Source organism: Amblyraja radiata, chromosome 27 (assembly GCF_010909765.2).
Source record: "Amblyraja radiata isolate CabotCenter1 chromosome 27, sAmbRad1.1.pri, whole genome shotgun sequence".
Lineage (NCBI taxonomy): Eukaryota > Metazoa > Chordata > Chondrichthyes > Rajiformes > Rajidae > Amblyraja > Amblyraja radiata.
In genome coordinates, this window is record NC_045982.1 from 11,492,738 (window position 1) to 11,514,226 (window position 21,489).

Below are 21,489 nucleotides of genomic sequence, written 5' to 3' on the forward strand. Positions count from 1 at the left end.
AGCAGTCCATTCCTTTCCACTTTCCTTGCCCCTTACCCATCCATCTCTAATCCAGGTCTTCCATTTTCCTCCCACACCAACCCTGTCCCCATTCCCTTCTATCCAACATCTGTTCCTCTTGTTCTACATTTCAATTCCTGGCTTTCTAATTTAACACATTCCACTGTTTGCACCCTTTTGTCTTCTCTGCATATCGCCTGCAGCCTTGGCTACTTCTACCAGTCAACCCATCCACCTATCACTAACCAGCTCTTGCCCCATCGCTTCCCCTCACCTTTTTCTACCAGCTATCTCCCATCTACTCCATCAGTCTGAAGAAGAACAATCTTGAACCGAAACATCATCTGTTGATTTACCCTCCGCACATGATGCCTGACCTGAAATCCTCCAGCAGTTTTTTAGCTCGAGATTGCAGAATCTGCAGAGTCTTGCCTCACAAGATGACTCCAATTGGAGGCCTATTGTATTGGCCCAGGACATAACTGACCTAATACATGGAAAGTTACAATGACACCACACTGCCAATCGAAGCATTGTCAATGGCGCTGCATCAATGAGGTCCACCATCCACATTGATCAGATACTTGCAGAGTTGACATAAATACCTTGGTTGTAAGAGCAGGTCAAAGTCTGAGCATCGTGTGCTGTGACTTCCTTCCTGACTAAAGCCTTTCTTCAACTTAAGTGACATGGAGGATGGTGGATAGAAGGGAATTGGGTCAAGGGTGAAAAATGGGAAAATGGAGGATCTGAATTAGAGAGGGATGGATGATGAGGGGGTGACGGGCAGGGAAATAGGAAAGAAAGGTGTGTGCAGCTGAAAGTGGGAGGTGTGGCATTTCCTGAAATTGCAGTGAATGCCCTTTGCTGTCCAGGTGAGCGTAATCCAGTACAATGCACTGGCAAAGCTGTTTGTGGAATTGGCAATTAGTGATGGCCAAAAAATCAGTACAAGTTATGCTAATACAAAAGCCAGTGAAATACTGGAATAAATGTTTACTGTTTCTGACAATTTACATCAAATTATATTCTCGTGGAATTGTCCCCAGAGAGGTGAATCTTTGGCATTCACTCCCCAGAGGACTGTAAAGGCTCAGTTGCGTTCAAAACAGGTTCACGTATTTCTGGATATTATTAGAATCAAATTATAGGGACGGAGGGCAGGGAAGTAGATCAGTTATGATCTTGTTAAATGGAAGCAAAGGCTCGATGAGTTTAATGGACTTTAAACTTTAGAGATACAGCATGGAACCAGCTCCTTCAGCCCATTGAGTCCATGCCGACCAGCGTTCACCCCATACACTAGCACTATCCTACGCACTAAGGAAAATTTACAATTTTACTGAAACCAAATAACCTACAAACCTGCACGTCTTTGGAGTATGGGTGGAAACCGCAGCACACAGAGAAAACCTACAAGTTTACAGGGAGAACGTACAAACTACAGACAGCACCCGTAGTCGGGATCAAACCCATATCTCTGGCGATGTAAGGCAGCAATTCTACCGCTCGCCTCTGTGCCACTGGTTCTAGTTCTAATGTTCTTATGTTACCTGAAGTGAGTGAATTTCAGAAAATATGTGTTTTCATTAGAAACATGCAAAAGTAAGGGCATCATCTAATACCATATGTAACTTGCTTTCATAAATTAGTTGCATAAGGTGGTATTGTTTTTTTAGGTGTAATTGTACAGAAATAAATTTCAAATACAGTTTAGTTCCCTTAAAAGTAATTTTATTTTAAAATTCATCTTTCAGGATGTTGACATCCCTGACTAGACCAGTATTTACTGATCATCTGTAATTACTCCTGGAGATGCCAGTGATTACCGATGCTGGAATCATGAGCAAAAAAACTAACTGCTGCAGGAACTCAGTGCTTGCTTGCCTGACCTGCTGAATTCCTCCAGCAGTTTGGTTTTTGTTTTGGCTTTTCTAGTCTATTTCAGAAGATATATAAGAGAACATATTTATGTGAACACATATAAGAACACATATTTATGTCTGAGGTCACGTGTAGATCAGATTAGGAAGAACTGCAACAAGAATTCAGTAGTTTTATTATGATTAATGACAAATTTCATATTTCAGGTTTTATCTGAAGGTAACTCCCTCCCTGCTGTGGTGAGATTTAAACTCATTGTCAATCTAGCTGCCAGACTCGATGCAGGGTCTTGACCAAAAACATCAACCATCTCTTTGCCTCTTCAGATGCTGCTTGACCTGCTGAGTTCTTCCAGTAGTTTATTGTTAGCTCCAACATTCAGCATCTCCAGTCTTTTGCATTTCTTCTGGCTTACTAGTTGGATCAACATCCTTCAATCGTTTTGGTCCCATTTCTGGCCACAGCCTTAATAGTGGACCCTTTAGTGATGGCAAGCATTGTTTCCATGAGGGTAGTTGTCAGTGTCCTCACCAGATAGCTGTTGCTGATTATGTGACGTCTCGACCTGCAAGAAAGGGAGGGGTAAGCAAGTTAATGAATGTCATGCACGTAATGTGCCTGTCAAGGCTGAAATTCATCTCCATCTTAGTTTTAGTTTAGAGATACAGGGTGGAAACAGACCCTTTGGCCCACAGAGTCCATGCCGACCAACGATCACCCGTATACTACACACTTGGGGCAATTTATTCAGAGGCCAATTAACATAGAAACCTACACATCTTTGGAATGTGGGAGGAAACCAGAGCACCCGGAGAAAACTCATGTGGTCACATGGAGAATGTGCAAACTCTGTTCAGACATCACTCTATTGTGAGGATCAAACCCGAGTCTCTGGTGCTCTGGCTCTGTCGCTGCACCACTGTGCTGTCCTTACATTCTCCTCCATGACAACAAGCAAGCTGTGATACTAACCAATGGGTCAACAACCAAATCAATCCCGGTGAAGACTAAAGTTAAGAGTCACTGGCCTACCATTTTTCTTGATATTTGTCGCCGTAATGTTGCATCTCACCTTCAATAAACCTCCAGCAGGAGTGGAGCTAATCTTCAGAACTAATGGGATATTCTCAAAACTTACAGGTGACTACATTCTAAAATCACAGTCACCTGAACATCCATAGTGAACCAACAGAATGCACACAACATTTGCTTTAGCACATGCTCAGCAGTCAAATCTCCAAGGCTCTGAAGTATGTGGACAACTTACACTCAATATCAACACGACCAAGGTCCTCCACTGGCCTGCCCTTGTTGCACCACACTTTCCTCTAACAATAGAGGCTCACAACTGGATCCTGAAAAATTTGGACCACCTCCTACATGTTGGAAACCATCTCTCCACAAAGTCATATTGACATCGAAATGCACCACAGCCTTCACAGCACCAGTTGTTCGATTGGGGAAAAAGTTATTTGAAGATCAAGACTTCAGATCTGGCAAATGGTTCATCAGCTAGCAGTGATTCCTACTCTATTATATGCTTCTAAACCTGGGCCACACACAACGGGCACCTCGAGGCACTGGCAAAATACGATTAACATTATTTCTGTAAAACCCAATTCACTGGAAGGGTAAGTGAACCAACATTAGCAGCCATCCCTTGGCAAGGTGGATTGAGTGTTCCTTAACACATTTACAGCTATTGTTGGCGTGTCATAGAGTCATACCGCATGGAAACAAGCCCTTCGGCTCCAATAGACCGGGTTGAACAAGATGGCCCATCTACAATAGATCTACCTGCCTGCTTTTGGACCTCGTCCCACTACACCTTTCCTATCCAAGTACCTGTCCAAATGCCTTTTAAATGTTGTTATTGTGCCTGCCCCCTCTGGCAGCTGGCTCTCTATACCCACCATACTGCGAGAAGTGACGGGGGTGTGTTGATATGATCAGATGCTGAGGGAGACGAAAATGCTGGAGAAACTCAGCGGGTGAGGCAGCATCTATGGAGCAAAGGAATAAGTGGCGTTTCGGGTTGAGACCCTCCATAGATGCTGCCTCACCTGCTGAGTTTCTCCAGCATTTTTGTCTACCTTCGAGTTTTCCAGCATCTGCAGTTCTTTCTTAACCAACTGATCAGATGCTGAAGCTGGTAAAGCAATTGGTGAGGGATGGCACATGGGAGTGATAATCATGGGGATGTCCTTTGCCAAACTATTACATGGGTGTCTCTGTGGATCTAAATACTTTTAAATGCAGGATAGTACTGAGCTTTGTGTTCAACGATAATTTTAGCAAGTTAAGAAAACCAAGGGAATTTATGGCAAAGATGAAGGCCATTTGGCCAATAGACCTGTTACTACTAAAGAAGAACTGTTCTGTTTAAGGTCATTTGCCAGCTGTTGCTCCCAACCATGTTCAATACCACACTCTGAATGCTCATCAGATGCTTTTTAAACACAATGTGCATTTTTCTGTATTATCCTTTTCAGGCCTCTAACTGATAAAATAAACTCTCCTCAGCTTCTCTCTCATTCTTTACATCACAATAAATCTGTGATCCTAGTTTGTTGGTCTCTCTGCTGAGGATATAGGCCAAATCCACCATGTAAATGACTCCACAATTTTAAACAGCTCCATTACAGCTCTCCTCAGACCCCCCCGGTTCTGCAAACATTCCAGTCTTGACAATTATTCCTGGCAAGATCCCCAAAAATTTCTGCTTTAGCCCAGTTACATTCCATGAGAGCAGAATCTTTTTAATGGGAAATGGGAATAATAATGTTTGGAAAGTTCTCAGGATCAGGGGACTTATTTTACCACTAGAGGGTAGCCTAACCCAGCAAACGCCTGAAGCTAGACAGACACAAAGTGCTGGAGTAACTCTGTGGGTCAGGCAGCATCACCGGAGAACATGGATTGGTGACGTATCAGGTTGGGACCCTTCTTCAGACTGAAAGTAGGGGGTGGGGGGGGGGACCAATTCTGTTCTTTTCTTGCCTCCTGCTCTTCACCCACCCACCCATTCCCCGCTTTCAGTCTGAAACAGGGTCCCGACCTCAAACATCACCTATCCCTTTTCTCCAGAGATGCTGCCTGACCTGCTGAGTTACTCCAGCACTTTGTGTCTGTCTTTGGTATAAACCAGCATCTGCAGTTCTTTGTTTCTAACACCTGAAGTTACTGGAGGCTGAGCCTAGAAATTAGATTTGGTGCATTCAGAGATTGTTGTGTTCAGTCCTCATGCCATGACGATTCTTCCTCCAAAAATCAAGAATTCAATCAAGGACATTTTGGAAACAGCATTTGGACATTTTACAGAAGTTTTAAAAGATGATTTGCACGATGAAGCCAGGAGATGCTGGAATCTGGAGCAGTGACGCAGCTGGTAGAGCTGCTTCCTCACAGCGCCAGGGACCCAGGTTCGATCCTGACCTCGGCTGCTGTCTGTGTGGAGTTTGCATGTTTTCCCTGTGACCCTATCGGTTTCCTCTGGGTGCTCCGGTTTCCTTGCACATCCCAAAGACGTGCGTAGGTTAATTGGCCTCTGTAAATTGACTGACACTGGGAGTATATGTGAAAGTGGGATAACATAGAACTAGTCTGAACGGGTGATCGATAGTCTGGACTGGGTGGGCTGAAAGGCCTGTTTCCATGCTGTATCTCTAAACTAAAAGGCAAAACACTGGAATTAAGTGGATTAAGCAATGTATGAAAGGTGTATGAAACAGATTATGATCAGTCCTTTTAGCTGTAACCAGGGAAGTGAATCCTTTCTTGCAGCCTCAATATTGTTATCAATGACAGAAACAAGTTATTCAAGACTGTTGACATGCAGCTGGTGTTGCTTAATGTTAATGGTAGCTCAGTAGATTTTACACTTGGCTGCTAAACAACAAGTGTTCTGTCACCGAGCTGCTTAAAATACAAATGGGCAGCTGCAATGTTGGAACCGGGTGTGTGGCTAATAATGGTAAGAAAGGTTCTTATCTTTCACCCCCTCCAGCCTCCACGCCCAACACATCATACTCTGACACTGTCGTCACCTCCAACATGATCGCACCACCTTGCCATCTCCATCCTTTTGCACCTTCGACAGAGACCGTTTCACCCTCAGCTCTTCACTTCCCACCCGAATCATCCACTCCCCAGGTACGTTCCCCTGTAACCACCGGATATGTGATACCTGACAGAGGATCACGTGTACCTCCTCCAACCTCATCTACTGCATCTGGTATTCCCGATATGGCCTCCTGTACATCAGCTAATCAAAGCATTGACTTGTCGACCATTTCGGTCCTCCAAGGCCGACTGGATCTCCCGGTTGCTAACTATTTTAACTCCCCTTCCCATTCCCATACTGACATCTCTGCCTTGGACCACCTCCATTACCAGAGTGAACCAGCACTTCATATTCTCCTCGGGTAGCTTATAACCCAATAGTACGAACATTGAATTCTTCAGTTTTAGATAACCTCAAACTATCCCCAAACCCCCCCTTTCTCCCCCCCCCCCCCCCCATTCCCCTCCCTTCCATGTATTCCTAAACATAGATTCTCACCTATCCCGCCCACCCGCTGCTTTCCTCCCTCTGGCTTCACAATCATATCATAGAAACATAGGTGCAGGAGTAGGCCATTCGGCCCTTCGAGCCTGCACCGCCATTCAATATGATCATGGCTGATCATCCAACTCAGTATCCTGTACCTGCCTTCTCTCCATACCCCCTGATCCCTTTAGCCACAAGGGCCACATCTAACTCTTAAATATAGCCAATGAACTGACCTCAACCACCCTCTGTGGCAGAGAATTCCACAGATTCACCACTCTCTGTGTGAAAAATGTTTTTCTCATCTCGGTCCTAAAAGATTTCCCCCTTATCCTTAAACTGTGACCCCTTGTTCTGTACTTCCCCAACATCAGGAACAATCTTCCTGCATCTAGCCTGTCCAACCCCTTAAGAATTTCTATAAGATCCCCCCTCAATCTTCTAAATTCTAGCGAGTACAAGCCAAGTCTATCCAGTCTTTCTTCATATGAAAGTCCTGACATCCCAGGGATCAGTCTGGTGAACCTTCTCTGTACTCCCTCTATGGCAAGAATGTCTTCCCTCAGATTTGGAGACCAAAACTGGACGCAATACTCCAGGTGTGGTCTCACCAAGACCATGTACAACTGCAGTAGAACCTCCCTGCTCCTATACTCAAATCCTTTTGCTATGAATGCTAACATACCATTCGCTTTAGATAACCTCAAAAAAGAAAAAGAAAATTCCACATAGGGACATTGGCAGCGGTAATGTAAATTGATTGTTAGAACTGTGTAATAGATTGTGTTTTGTAAAAAAAAAGATAATCTCAAACTATCAGACAACAGCAGCACAGTGCTGGAACCACTGATTTACAATACCAGAGACACGGGTTCGATCCTAACTGCCCATAGTTTGGCTGCACATAGTTTGTTCATTCTCTATGACATCCTAAAGCTTTTCACTGTACCTCAGTACATGTGACAATAAACTAAACTGAAACTGACAGCCTAGATTATCTCCAGTTTCCTCCCACACTTCAAAGACGGGCAGGTTAATTGGCAACTATAAATTGCTGCTAGAGCACAGGATAGAACTAGAGTACGGGTGGCCGTTGTTTGGCGTGGATTCTGTGGGCCGAAGAGCCTGTATTTCTAAACTAAACTCTTCAAGCTGTCTCATACCTTCTGTTCTTATCTCTGGTCTTTGTTCCAACCAGCTTCCACCCCCCCTCGCTGATGTTGACATATTACCTGCCATGCTTTATCCTGCCTCTCCCTATTTCTAGCTTTCTTCTGCCCACCCCACTCCTCGGTACAATCAGTCTGAAGAAGGGCCTCGACCCAAAACATCACCTATCCATGTTCTCCAGAGATGCTGCCAGACCTGCTGCGGCCTAACTAACATTTTGTATAACCGTAACAAGATGTCCCAACACTTGTACTCAGTGCCATGGCTGATGAAGGTAAGCTTGACATATGGCACTTCATGAACCTGGCTAATTGTGTTCCTCTTTCCAGGGAACTACATACCTGTTCAACAGCACACCCCAGGGCCCTGCTATTCACTGTCTATGTCCAGCACTGGCTTAACTTCTGAAAATACATCACTTCCCATGTCTGAGTTAAATTCCATCTATCATTCTCTTGTCCACTTCCCCAGTTATTCTACACCTTGTAGACAACCTTCTTCACTGTCCACTATGCCATCAATTTAGGTGTCATCTGCAAATTTGCTTATCATGCCACCAACATTGTCATCCAAATGATCAATATATATGATGAACGACTGATCTCCATCTCTTGGCACACCACTGGTCACAGCCTCCAACGTGAAAACCACTCCACTTTCATTACCACCTACCATCAAGGCAATAGTAACTAATCCTGGATCCCATCTATTCTAATTTTCCAAATCAGCCAACCATGTCAAAAGCCTTGCTAAAGTCCATGTGGACAATGTCTACTGCTCTGCACTCATTCATCTTCTTGGGCACCTCTTCACAAATCACAATCATATTTGTGAAACATGCTTTGTCCTGGACCATGCCGACCATCCCATATCAGTCCTTGCCTTTCCAAATGCAAGTAAATCCTGTCTCTCAGAATTCCTTCCAGTAACTTTCCCACCACTGAAGTAAGGCTCCCCATCCTGTATTTTCACGGCTTATCACTGCTGCGCCTCTTTTAAATAAAGGCACATTAGCTATTAGCAAGATACAAATATCTCTGCAAATGCCCCAGGAATCTCCTCTCTTGCTCTCCATAACATCCTAGGATGCACCTGGTCACAGCCTGGGGATTTATCCACCTTTATGTGTATCAAGACCTCCAACACATCCTCCTTCGTAAAGTGATGGATGAGATAGAGGCTTTTTGAGCTGCCCATCCCCTGCCTGATGTGGCTCCGAGCTTTATTGTTTGGCTCCTGAATGTCCAAGTCCCAAACTCCACGATGTGAAGTAGATGTTTCCTCTGTGTGACTTATTTTAACAGGGCAAGAGGTAACTGTTACCCACTAGATATCACATGAGCGCGGCAAAGCCAGGTCTTGATCTAAATATTGCCTCATATTGTGTTTTGAATTGAATTCTGTCTTTACTTTGTGTACTAGTCATGTCTCTACTATTTATTTCATTCCCCTTACATGTTTTTCCTCTACCTGCTAAATTTTTGTAAGGTGTCCTTGAGACTCTTGAAAGGCGCCCATAAATAAAATGTATTATTATTATTATTATTAAATATGAAGATGTCCAAGATGACTGGACACCTGGCTAAGCTCAGAGGTGGAAGTCAGTCCGTATGGGCTGGTACAGTGACCTGCTGCATGCATCTAGACGGACAGGACCATAGGGAGCTCTCAACGTGGACAGTGACATGGACACAATGCACACACGGATACATGGCCTGGTAAGTTCATTGCAAACTGCCTCTAATGAGTAGGTGAGAGGTAGGGTCTGGAGAGATTTAATGGAAACATCGGAAGAATAATGTGTAGGAAGTAACTGCAGATGCTGGTTTAAATGGAAGATAGACACAAATGATGGAGAAACACAGGGGGCAGGCAGCATCTCTGGAGAGAAGGAATGGGTGACGTTTCGGGTCTAGTCCCAGAACAGTCTGAAGAAGGGTCTCGACCCGAAATGTCACCCATTCCTTCTCTCCGGAGATGCTGCCTGTCTCGCTGAGTTACTCCAGCATTTTGTATTCTTCTTGTGGGGGAGAATAAAATGTGATGGGTGTAATAAGTGTGTGCTTACGGCGGGCTGACGAGTACTGTCTGACCGAATCGGTAAGATGGTTCCGAAAAGCTAAACAAGAGCACCAGCACAAAATGCCTGCGAAGACTGTAGGGCTTTAAAGATTAAAGACTTTCTACTTTGCAAGGGGCTGAGCAATACCAAGGTCGCAGTGAAGAACGGCCCCGTGGTGCACCAATGTTCCAGCAACATGCATTCGATACTGACCCCCAGCACTACTGTCTGTCTGCAGTCAGTGAGTTGCTCTGGGTTGTTATCTGGTAATGTTAAAAGTAACATTCGCAAATTTGCAGATTTGCAGACACAAAGCTGGGTGGCAGTGTGAACTGTGAGGAGGATGCTGTGAGAATGCAGGGTGACATGGACAGGTTGGGTGAGTGAGCAGATGCATGGCAGATGCAGTTTAATGCGGAAAATATGAGGTTAACCACTTTGGATGCTTTCAAGAGAGAGCTCTTAAAGATTGTGGATGATCAGCCATGATCATATGGAATGGCGGTGCTGGCTCGAAGGGCAGAATGGCCTACTCCTGCACCTATTACCTATTGTCTATAGGTCTATTATCTCCCAAAGACATACTGAATGGTAAGTCAAATGGCCAGTGTGAATTAGCCCGAGTCTAGATGGGTGGTCGGAGAATCGGGGCAGAGTCAATGGCCACGTGAGAGAGAATAGGTGACGGGGAGATGGGACTGTTGGAATTTCTCTGAGAGTTGGCGTGCGCTTTATCGTTAATTAAGGAAGATAAAGCATCTCAACCTGCAAATAATTCCAACACTGTGATCAGGGCATCCGGGCTGACGAACTGGAGGCTCTATGAAAGGATATAAAGCATCTTGCCTACTACATTCTTCCATACAAGACTCCAGTCTCTTGGCCTCACCAGTGCAGTGCAGAGGCACCAACAATGGTTCCAACAGCCTTGGTGTTAAAAATGAAAAATGAAGGTTGTACCGTAATCTGATTTATTAAACATTCTTCACTAGAGATAGTATAAGAACAGTGATTTTATTGCTTCTATTTCTCCTCAGGATACAGTGAACAAATTCTTAGGAAGTACGATAATACCATACATACAGTATAGCCAGAATTCAAAAATCATTCACAATTACAACTTTAACTCAGTTCAAATATTTTCATATTTTCAATACACAGCCAGTTTTCAAACATTTTTTCCTCATTCTCATGTGAATAATTTTCTCAACTAGTTTAATTTGCACTCTGAAATACTCACTACCTCCTTATACATCCACTTGGATCCTTCAGTAGCATCACACAGTGAATTGTTCACATCCCTTAGATCTCAATCACTCAGAATAGTACCAAGATTTGGTGCATCCTTGTGTAGAAAGGAACTGCAGCTACTGGTTTAAACCGAAGTTAGACACAAAATGCTGGAGGAACTCAGCCGGACAGGCAGCATCTCTGGAGGGAAGGAATGGGCAACGTTTTGCGTCGAGACCCTTCAGACTGGGGATCAGGGGAAAGGAAAACGAGAGATATATGAGCATAAACAACATATATTTCTTCTTTCCCTTTCCCCTAAACCCCATTCTGAAGAAGGGCCTCGACCTGAAATGTCACCCATTCCTTCTCTCCAGAGATGCTGCACGTCCTACTGCATTCATCCAGCATTTTGTGTCTATCTTTGGTACATCCTTCATGATTAATACAAAATCCTTCATGATACACGATTCATACACAATTTCATTTATTCCTCATTCGCCAGGAGAATCCTTTACAATCAATAAACTTTTATTGTCATTCAAACAGACAAGGTTTGAATGAAATTTCATTCCTACAGCCATGACATTATTAAAAAAACCAAGACACACACTTAACACAATTTACACAAACATCCATCACAGTGAATCTCCAACACCGCCTTACTGTGATGGAAGGCAAAAGTCTTATCTCTTCCCTTTGTTCTTCTCCAGCGGTCCAGCAGTCCAACTGCAGCGTCGAGGCGACGGGGGCTCACGATGTTATAGCCCCCGGCGGGCGATGTTAAGTCCCGCAGCCTTTCAAACCGCGAAGGGCGATGTTAGTCCCCACTCCGAGTAATTTAAGCCCTGCAAATCCGGCGGGAAAAGTTGCCGTTGCGGGAGCTCCGAAAAGCAGTCTCCCACCAGGGACCTGCGAGCTTCCGATATTCCTGTCCACTGCGGCCGGAGCCTCCGAAGCTCCGGTCGGGTTGCAGCCGTGCGCCACCACAGCTCTCATTCCGAAGTCGGCCAGTTCCGCGATGGCGAGTCCGCAGGCTCCGTGACTGGAGCCCTCAGGTTGGTTCTGGTTGGAGGCTGACGCCGGCTCCACGATGTTAGGCCCAATGACACCGGAGACCCGACAAGGAAACAGTCGGGTCCCCGTACAAGGAAGAGATTAAACCACTCAGTCCCAATGTGCCAATAACTCTTCGTGTCATTCTAGGTCGATCCTACAATTCAATTACACCAGGCACATTCAATCAGATTGCAGATCCCTCAATCCCATTACACATACAACTATCCATTCCATGTGGAACTATCCACATGATTGCACTCAGATCCATCCATGTTAAACTCTCAGCATGATTGCAAGTGTATCTCTTATGTCCCGCTGCATGTCCCGCACTCAGCAAGAATACAGATGGTTACCACACTTCTGTTACATTCATATCACTGAGGGCAAGTCCTTTCTTGTTATCGAGTCACTCACAGACATCCCAACCACCCAGACAAGCAAGACAACTCAAGGCAAAGAACCCGAGCAGCAGGTAGTTCCACTGAAGGCTTTGTGTCTCAATGCAAGGAGCATTCGTAATAAGGTGGATGAGTTGAATGTGCAGATAGCTATTAATGACTATGATATAGTTGGGATCACGGAGACATGGCTCCAGGGTGACCAAGGCTGGGAGCTGAACATCCAGGGATATTCAATATTCAGGAGGGATAGAGAGAAAGGAAAAGGAGGTGGGGTAGCGTTGCTGATTAGAGAGGAGATTAACGCAATGGAAAGGAAGGACATTAGTTTGCAGGATGTGGAATCGGTATGGGTAGAGCTGCGAAACACTAAGGGGCAGAAAACGCTGGTGGGTGTTGTGTACAGGCCACCTAACAGTAGTAGTGAAGTTGGAGATGGTATCAAACAGGAAATTAGAAATGCGTGCGACAAAGGCAAAACCGTTATAATGGGTGACTTCAATCTACATATAGATTGGGTGAATCAAATTGGCAGGGGTGCTGAGGAAGAGGATTTTTTGGAATGTATGCGGGATAGTTATCTAAATCAACATGTAGAGGAACCAACGAGAGAGCAGGCTATTTTAGACTGGGTATTGAGTAATGAGGAAGGGTTAGTTAGCAGTCTTGTTGTACGTGCCCCCTTGGGCAAGAGTGACCATAATATGGTTGAGTTCTTCATTAGGATGGAGAGTGACATTGTTAATTCAGAAACAATGGTTCTGAACTTAAAGAAAGGTAACTTTGAGGGTATGAGATGTGAATTGGCCAAGATTGACTGGCAATTAATTCTAAAAGGGTTGACGGTGGATATGCAATGGAAGACATTTAAAGACTGCATGGATAAACTACAAAAATTGTTCATCCCAGTTTGGCAAAAGAATAAATCAGGGAAGGTAGTGCATCCGTGGACAACAAGGGAAATCAGGGATAGTATCAAAGCGAAGGATGATGCGTACAAATTAGCCAGAAAAAGCAGCATACCGGAGGACTCGGAGAAATTCAGAGACCAGCAGAGGAGGACAAAGGGCTTAATTAGGAAAGGAAAAATAGATTATGAAAGAAAACTGGCAGGGAACATAAAAACTGACTGCAAAAGTTTTTATAGATATGTGAAAAGGAAGAGATTAGTTAAAACAAATGTAGGTCCCTTGCAGTCAGAAACGGGTGAGTTGATCATGGGGAACAAGGATATGGCGGACCAATTGAATAACTACTTTGGTTCCGTCTTCACTAAGGAAGACATAAATAATCTGCCGGAAATAGCAGGGGACCGCGGGTCAAAGGAGTTGGAGGAATTGAGTGAAATCCAGGTTAGCCGGGAAGTGGTGTTGGGTAAATTAAATGGATTAAAGGCCGATAAATCCCCAGGGCCAGATAGGCTGCATCCCAGAGTACTTAAGGAAGTAGCTCCAGAAATAGTGGATGCATTAGTAATAATCTTTCAAAACTCTTTAGATTCTGGAGTAGTTCCTGAGGATTGGCGGGTAGCAAACGTAACCCCACTTTTTAAGAAGGGAGGGAGAGAGAAAACGGGGAATTACAGACCAGTTAGTCTAACATCGGTAGTGGGGAAACTGCTAGAGTCAGTTATTAAAGATGGGATAGCAGCACATTTGGAAAGTGGTGAAATCATTGGACAAAGTCAGCATGGATTTACAAAAGGTAAATCATGTCTGACGAATCTTATAGAATTTTTCGAGGATGTAACTAGTAGCGTGGATAGGGGAGAACCAGTGGATGTGGTGTATCTGGACTTCCAGAAGGCTTTCGACAAGGTCCCACATAAGAGATTAGTTTACAAACTTAAAGCACACGGCATTGGGGGTTCAGTATTGATGTGGATAGAGAACTGGCTGGCAAACAGGAAGCAAAGAGTAGGAGTAAACGGGTCCTTTTCACAATGGCAGGCAGTGACTAGTGGGGTACCGCAAGGCTCAGTGCTGGGACCCCAGCTATTTACAATATATATTAATGATCTGGATGAGGGAATTGAAGGCAATATCTCCAAGTTTGCGGATGATACTAAGCTGGGGGGCAGTGTTAGCTGTGAGGAGGATGCTAGGAGACTGCAAGGTGACTTGGATAGGCTGGGTGAGTGGGCAAATGTTTGGCAGATGCAGTATAATGTGGATAAATGTGAGGTTATCCATTTTGGTGGCAAAAACAGGAAAGCAGACTATTATCTAAATGGTGGCCGACTAGGAAAAGGGGAGATGCAGCGAGACCTGGGTGTCATGGTACACCAGTCATTGAAAGTGGGCATGCAGGTGCAGCAGGCAGTGAAGAAAGCGAATGGTATGTTAGCTTTCATAGCAAAAGGATTTGAGTATAGGAGCAGGGAGGTTCTACTGCAGTTGTACAGGGTCTTGGTGAGACCACACCTGGAGTATTGCGTACAGTTTTGGTCTCCAAATCTGAGGAAGGACATTATTGCCATAGAGGGAGTGCAGAGAAGGTTCACCAGACTGATTCCTGGGATGTCAGGACTGTTATGAAGAAAGACTGGATAGACTTGGTTTATACTCTCTAGAATTTAGGAGATTGAGAGGGGATCTTATAGAAACTTACAAAATTCTTAAGGGGTTGGACAGGCTAGATGCAGGAAGATTGCTCCCGATGTTGGGGAAGTCCAGGACAAGGGGTCACAGCTTAAGGATAAGGGGGAAATCCTTTAAAACCGAGATGAGAAGAACTTTTTTCACACAGAGAGTGGTGAATCTCTGGAACTCCCTGCCACAGAGGGTAGTCGAGGCCAGTTCATTGGCTATATTTAAGAGGGAGTTAGATGTGGCCCTTGTGGCTAAGGGGATCAGAGGGTATGGAGAGAAGGCAGGTACGGGATACTGAGTTGGATGATCAGCCATGATCATATTGAATGGCGGTGCAGGCTCGAAGGGCCGAATGGCCTACTCCTGCACCTAATTCCTATGTTTCTATGTTTCTAATTGATAGAAGAAACTAGGCTTCTTGGAATCTAAAATGGTCTCGGGTCAGTTCACCATTAGCATTTCTAGTTTCTTTTATTGAGTGCTGCTATATGAACAAAATAAAACAAATATCATGAGTAGCATCATCATAATGCAACTCGCGATTAAAGGATCGTTGCTGGGAGGGTGAGGTGTTCCAGTGGTGCTTTCTGAAAGAAGAGAGAAGATCTATCACTTATTGATGAAAGGCTCAAAAATACAGATGCATTAAAAAAAATACGTACAGAGATTCTATTCGGCTGCTAGTGCTGGATAAAACTAACAAAACTGAAGAGTCTGGGGACATGGTCAAATCCTCAATGCAGCAGCAAGGAAAATAAATTAATTGTTGACTCAGTCATGATCATTGAACACTCGAGCACTACTGGTATCCATGTCTGTCCAGCGATCTGTTGGGATGTTGTGGAGTACATCAATGTGGAACCGCCAGGAATTCTCTGGATAAGTGCCACCAAGTCCAGGATTCAAGAGTTGGTGCACCTGAATATCCAAGTTTGGATCTTTGCCAGGCTTTTACTGACTACACTCTTCCTGTGCCAGCAGTTCCTCGGCGATTACACCAGGGAATGCATGCAGAGCAACTGTATGAGGTTGCAGTTGGTGTAGAAACCCATCTCCATTCCTTTGAATGGACAAGAATTCTGTGAGGGACCAAGTACCTGCACGTGTTGAGTTGACTGAAGTAAATGGCTGCAATTGTATTTATGGATTTTAACATTTTAAGACTTCCCTATTTAATTATTTTTAATACTTTTTGTACTTCAAAATGCCAACTTCCAAAAGCTTCTTTCCGGCAGTTCTGTGGATGCATTACAATACCCCCTCCTCCCCCTCCTCCTCCAGATCTCCACATCGTTTATCTCTAAACTAAATAAACATAATTAGCTCAGGAATGGAGACCAGGAAAATCAGTCTCCATGGCGCTTTTGAGACATCACAAGACAGAATGTTTCAATTCAGTAAATGCCCTCCATTATGCATGGAAAAAGAAAATGTTTGGTTCTTCAATTGTGCGTTAGATAATTGGCTAACTTCGCTCAATGAAAACATGCTGAGTAAATGGTGTGTTAACTTTTTAATTTTAACAATTAGCAAATATATATCTCTGACAATGGGGACGAGGCATGAGGCAGCATTTTCAGGGAAGATTGAAAAATGTAAATGGAGAAACATACCTACAACTTTGACCGATACAAAACTTGGATCAGGTTTAATTTTGTGATCGATGTGACATTCATATGATCCAGTGTCTTGAAATGTTAATTTTTGGATTTTCAGGGAAGCATTCCCATTCTTCAACTCTTCTAGAAATAAGCTTGTTCTGCCTGCGTATCGTGGATCCTGATTTTCTAAGTGATCTACTCCATAGTAGTAACTATGGACAACGTATTCAGCTTTTTTCCGTTGCCAAGTGATATAAAACGTCTCCAAAGACGACTTGTTACTCACGGTGAAACTGCACCCCAGCACAACAAACTGGCCGTAGATTGCTGTAATGGCGTTCTCGACTGCAGATTCAACTGGAAATTAGAGAGGAAGAATAAAATGTTAGAAATCTGTAACAAAAACTGGAAATGCTTCACGCACACATGCACTTCATTAATTCCAGAAAGGGCCAAATTGCTTCAGAGCTAAGGAGACACAAGACACTGCAGATGCTTAAATCTGGAGCAACATCAATCTGCTGGAGTAGCACAATAGACCGAGCTGCACGTTGCAGGAAGGGTTTGAGGGGGCATCCAGATGGGGTATGGAAGTGTGTAAAGACTGGACAGGGAGGATAAGGCGGTGGGGATCGGGGAACTAGAAGCTGTCAAAATGGTAGGGGGCAGGCTAGGTGCCCAGGATGCAAGGAGGAAGGTATTGGACAAAGGGAGGCAGGTTAGAGTCAAGGTAGGAGGAGATATGTTCAATGGACTATAGGGAGAAGTTGGGCAGGCTAGGATTTTATTCCTTGGAGCACAGGAGGATGATGTGTACAAGATCATGAGTGGAATAGATAGGGTAAATGTGCAGAGTCCTTTCCCCAAAATAGGGGAATCAAGAATCAGTGGACATAGGCATAAGGTGAGAGGGGAAAGATTTAATAGGAACCCAAGGCGCATTTTTTCCACACAAAGAGTGATGAATATATGAAAAGAGCTGCCCGTTGAGGCAGGTACCATAACAATATTCAAAGGGCATTTGGACAGGTACATGGATAGGAAAAAGAGGGATATGGGATAATGTGAGCAGGCAGGATTAATGTAGATGTGGCATCTTAGTCAGCATGGGCAGGTTGGGCTGAAGGTCCTGTTTTATGGCCTGTATGGGTCCATGATACTATGCCATGAAGGGTACCTGGCATTGTAGTCAGTCGCAAAGTAATTCTTGGGGCTGAGGATTACAAGAATGAGGGGTGATCCCATTAAAACATAAAAGATCCTACAGGGGCTTGACAGGATTGAAAATTAGATGTTTTTAGTCGTGGGATAAACCCGATTGGGATGATACGGTTTCATGGTACGGGGCAGCCATTTAAATCTAAGTGTGTCGGAAATTTATTTTTGCAGAGGAGAGGGAGTCTCCGAAATCCTCTAGTCCAGAGGTTGCAGGGGTTAAATCACAGGATGTACGTCGATGTGAATGGTGGGGCGGGCTTAAGGGCAGCCTCCGACTACAATTTTCTCACGTGCCTGAAATCATCGCTCTTTACGACTCACCCCCAACTCCAAGCTGCATCCACAGAACAACTAGGCTAAGCCGAAATTTCATTTTGGAATCTGTTCCTCAAAACGCACCTTAAAGGGAGTACAAAGAAGACAGTCTGTGAATAAAGATGAGTTATACAGTAATATAATAATTCACCTACGAATAGGCAGTAGTTTGCACAGACTGACCCAAACCCCTCTCACTCATCACTGCGGCTCCAACTACCCTCCCCAGCCAATACTCTCCCCTATCCAATGGCCACGGACTGCTTTTATTTCAAAATTTAGTTAATTCACAATAAAAGCTAAAATATATAAATACATACATTCAAGTCAACATTTTCAGAACTATTAATATTATTCCATTACTTAACATTAACAAGACTGTTAACAGACACAAGAAGCTGCAGATGCTGGACTCTTGAGTAAACAAAGTAGTGGATGAACAAGGTCAGACAGAATCTATGGAGAGAATGGACAGATGACGTTTCGTGTTGGGACCCTTAACATTTTCACTCTGGGAAAAGATTGTGACAGAATCTTGTGGCAGACTGCCAGGGCATGGAAACAGGCCCTTCAGCCCAACTTGCCCATGCTGACCAATATGCTCCATCTACGCTAATCCCACCTGCCCAAGTTTGGCGGATATCCCTCTAAACTTTTCCTATCCCTGTATCTGTCCAAATATCTTTTAAATGCTTTTGCAATACCTGTGTCAAGTACATCTTCTGGCAGCTCGTTCATTCCATTAACCCACCACCCTCCGGATGATAAGGTTGACCCTCAGGTTCTTATCTTTTCCCTCCCACCTTAAACCTCTATCCTCTGGTTCTTGATTCACTGCAGTCTCAGAGATTGGAAACCCCTGCCCGTTCAATGCCTTGCCCTTGTCGGCCGCCCAGGGTCCCAGCAACAGAGAAGGGTCCCGACCCAAAACCTCACCCATCGATGTTCTCCCGAGATGCTGCCTGAGTTACTCCAGCACCTTGTGCCTTGTCTTGTAAACCAGCACCTGCAGTTCCAGAGAGACTATTCCTGCAATGCAGCAGGCTGGGAGGATGCCCCACGTGCGGGTGTGTCCCCGGGGCAGAAGGAACAAGAGTCGTTATGTGGGTAGGGTGCACATCAACAACTGACAACTCTCGCACACACACGACACACGTTCTCCTGAGATGCTGCCTGACCCGCTCAGCTACTCCAGCACTCTGCGTCTTAAAAGCCCCACGCATGGCGATGGCTGTGTTCCCCATTCTCCACTCCAGGCCTCCCTTGTAAGGGGAGTGGGGGGGAGAGGACTCTCGTGTGCAAAGCCCTCCAGCGAGCAGTCCCTGGTTCCTAGACCGCCTGGGCAGGCGAGGGCGAGGGATGGAGAGGGTGCTGGAATGAACACTGGGAGAGAATGGACACTGGGAGAGGGTGCCTGTGGAATGAACACTGTGCCTCGACCCGAAACGTCACCTATTCCCTTCTATCCAGAGATGCTGCCTGACCCGCTGAGTTACTCCAGCGTTTTGTGTCTGGCCAGCTCCCACTCGGTCTACAAACCGTGCAAGTCTGTGCTCCCCGGGGTGAGGAGGAGCGCTTATCCCGGGTGTGATCGCACCTCCAGCCGCAACTGCTCCGGGACACTCGTGCAACGTTACATTGGCCGGGATGTCTCCACCTCTCCTCCTCTCCCTGGTCCCTCAACGCCGCCGCTCTGCCCTCTCTTACCTCGAAGAGAGACAAAATCGACTCCACTCCTTGCCCGGCCGGTGTCCCGACTCACTCTCAGTCAGGATCAGTCCTGGCGGAGTTTAAGTCCCACCTCACTAAAAAAGGGCGTGCTGCTCAAAAACTGTTGCCTGGGAGAACAAAACACACACAAAAAAACACCATCCCGTCTCCCGGCCAGAGGAATTACGGGGGAGGTTTCTGTCGTTTCACTGTGCAGAGTGACGGATCCACAGGGATCCAACAGTAAATAAACACACCCTCGGCGCCCCCAGACAGTCACAGGCAAATTGTTGCAACTGTAAAACCTCAGCACAATTTAACGAGGCATTTCCTCAACCCACACACCTATCGTTCCACATGTGTAGAAAGGAACTACTGGACACAAAATGCTGGATTAATTCAGCGGCTCAGGCAGCATCTGATTTTAAAGCAATCGAATAAAAACATGTTTCATTTTAACCAGATCCTCAGAAAACAAACACCAAGATGCAATAAAACCAAAGATCCTACAGCGGATCCTATCGCTATAGGATCTTTGATAAAACTGCACAGGTAGTAGTAGGGGAGGGGGTTGAACGTAAGGTCATCTGGTCCAAAGATCCTATAAGATCTTTGATCTGGTCAAAGGACTTGATTCCCGGAGGTACACAAAATTGCTGGAGAAACTCAGCGGGTGCAGCAGCATCTATGGAGCGAAGGAAATAGGCGACGTTCAAGTTCAAGTTCATGTGAGTTTATTGTCATGTGTCCCTGTATAGGACAATGAAATTCTTGCTTTGCTTAAGCACACAGAAAATAGTAGGCATTTACTACAAAACAGATAAATGTGTCCATATACCATGATATAAATATATACACACATGAATAAATAAACTGGTAGTGCAAATAACATAAAGTGGTTGCTAATAATCAGAGTTTTGTCCGAGCCAGGTTTAATAGCCTGATGGCTGAGGGGAAGTAGCTATTCCTGAACCTGGTTGTTGCAGTCTTCAGGCTCCTGTACCTTCTACCTGAAGGTAGCAGGGAGATGAGTGTGTGGCCAGGATGGTGTGGGTCTTTGATGATACTGCCAGCCTTTTTGAGGCATCGACTGCGATAAATCCCCTCGATGGAAGGAAGGTCAGAGCCGATGATGGACTGGGCAGTGTTTACTACTTTTTGTAGTCTTTTCCTCTCCAGGGCGCTCAAATTGCCGAACCAAGCCACGATGCAACCGGTCAGCATGCTCTCGACTGTGCACCTGTAGAAGTTAGAGAGAGTCTTCCTTGACAATCCGACTCTCCGTAATCTTCTCAGGAAGTAGAGGCGCTGATGAGCTTTTTTGATAATTGCGTTAGTGTTCTCGGACCAGGAAAGATCTTCAGAGATGTGCACCCCCAGGAATTTGAAGTTCTTGACCCTTTCAACCATCGACCCGTTGATATAAATGGGCCGTTTCGGGCCGAAACCCTTCTTCAGCCCGGAGCAGCTCAATGTCCTGACGCATGGAGTACGTAGCAGCACCCGACGTGGGGGCGGGGGGTTGCCTGCAAGGAACAGCTCAATCCAAAGATCCTATGCTCCGCTATAGGATCTTTGGTTTTAAGGGTGTGCACTGGATAAAACAAATTTTGAAATATAGGCCTTGAAACAAGCTGAAGCAAATGATAGTTTGTGTGTGTGAGTGTGAGAGAGAGAGAGAGAGAGAGAGAGAGGGGAGAGG

General features: G+C 45.0%; 1 protein-coding gene across 1 annotated transcript in view; it reads right to left on the reverse strand.

Moving 5' to 3' along the window:
- Positions 1-2,039: 2,039 nt before the first annotated feature.
- Positions 2,040-21,489, reverse strand: part of LOC116988439 (CD276 antigen-like) — a 113,079-nt gene continuing 93,629 nt past the window's right edge. The window contains exon 5 of the mRNA XM_033045137.1: positions 2,040-2,449. Coding sequence (XP_032901028.1) covers positions 2,433-2,449 — 17 coding nt within the window. The 3' untranslated portion in view covers positions 2,040-2,432. The remainder of the gene's footprint in view (positions 2,450-21,489) is intronic.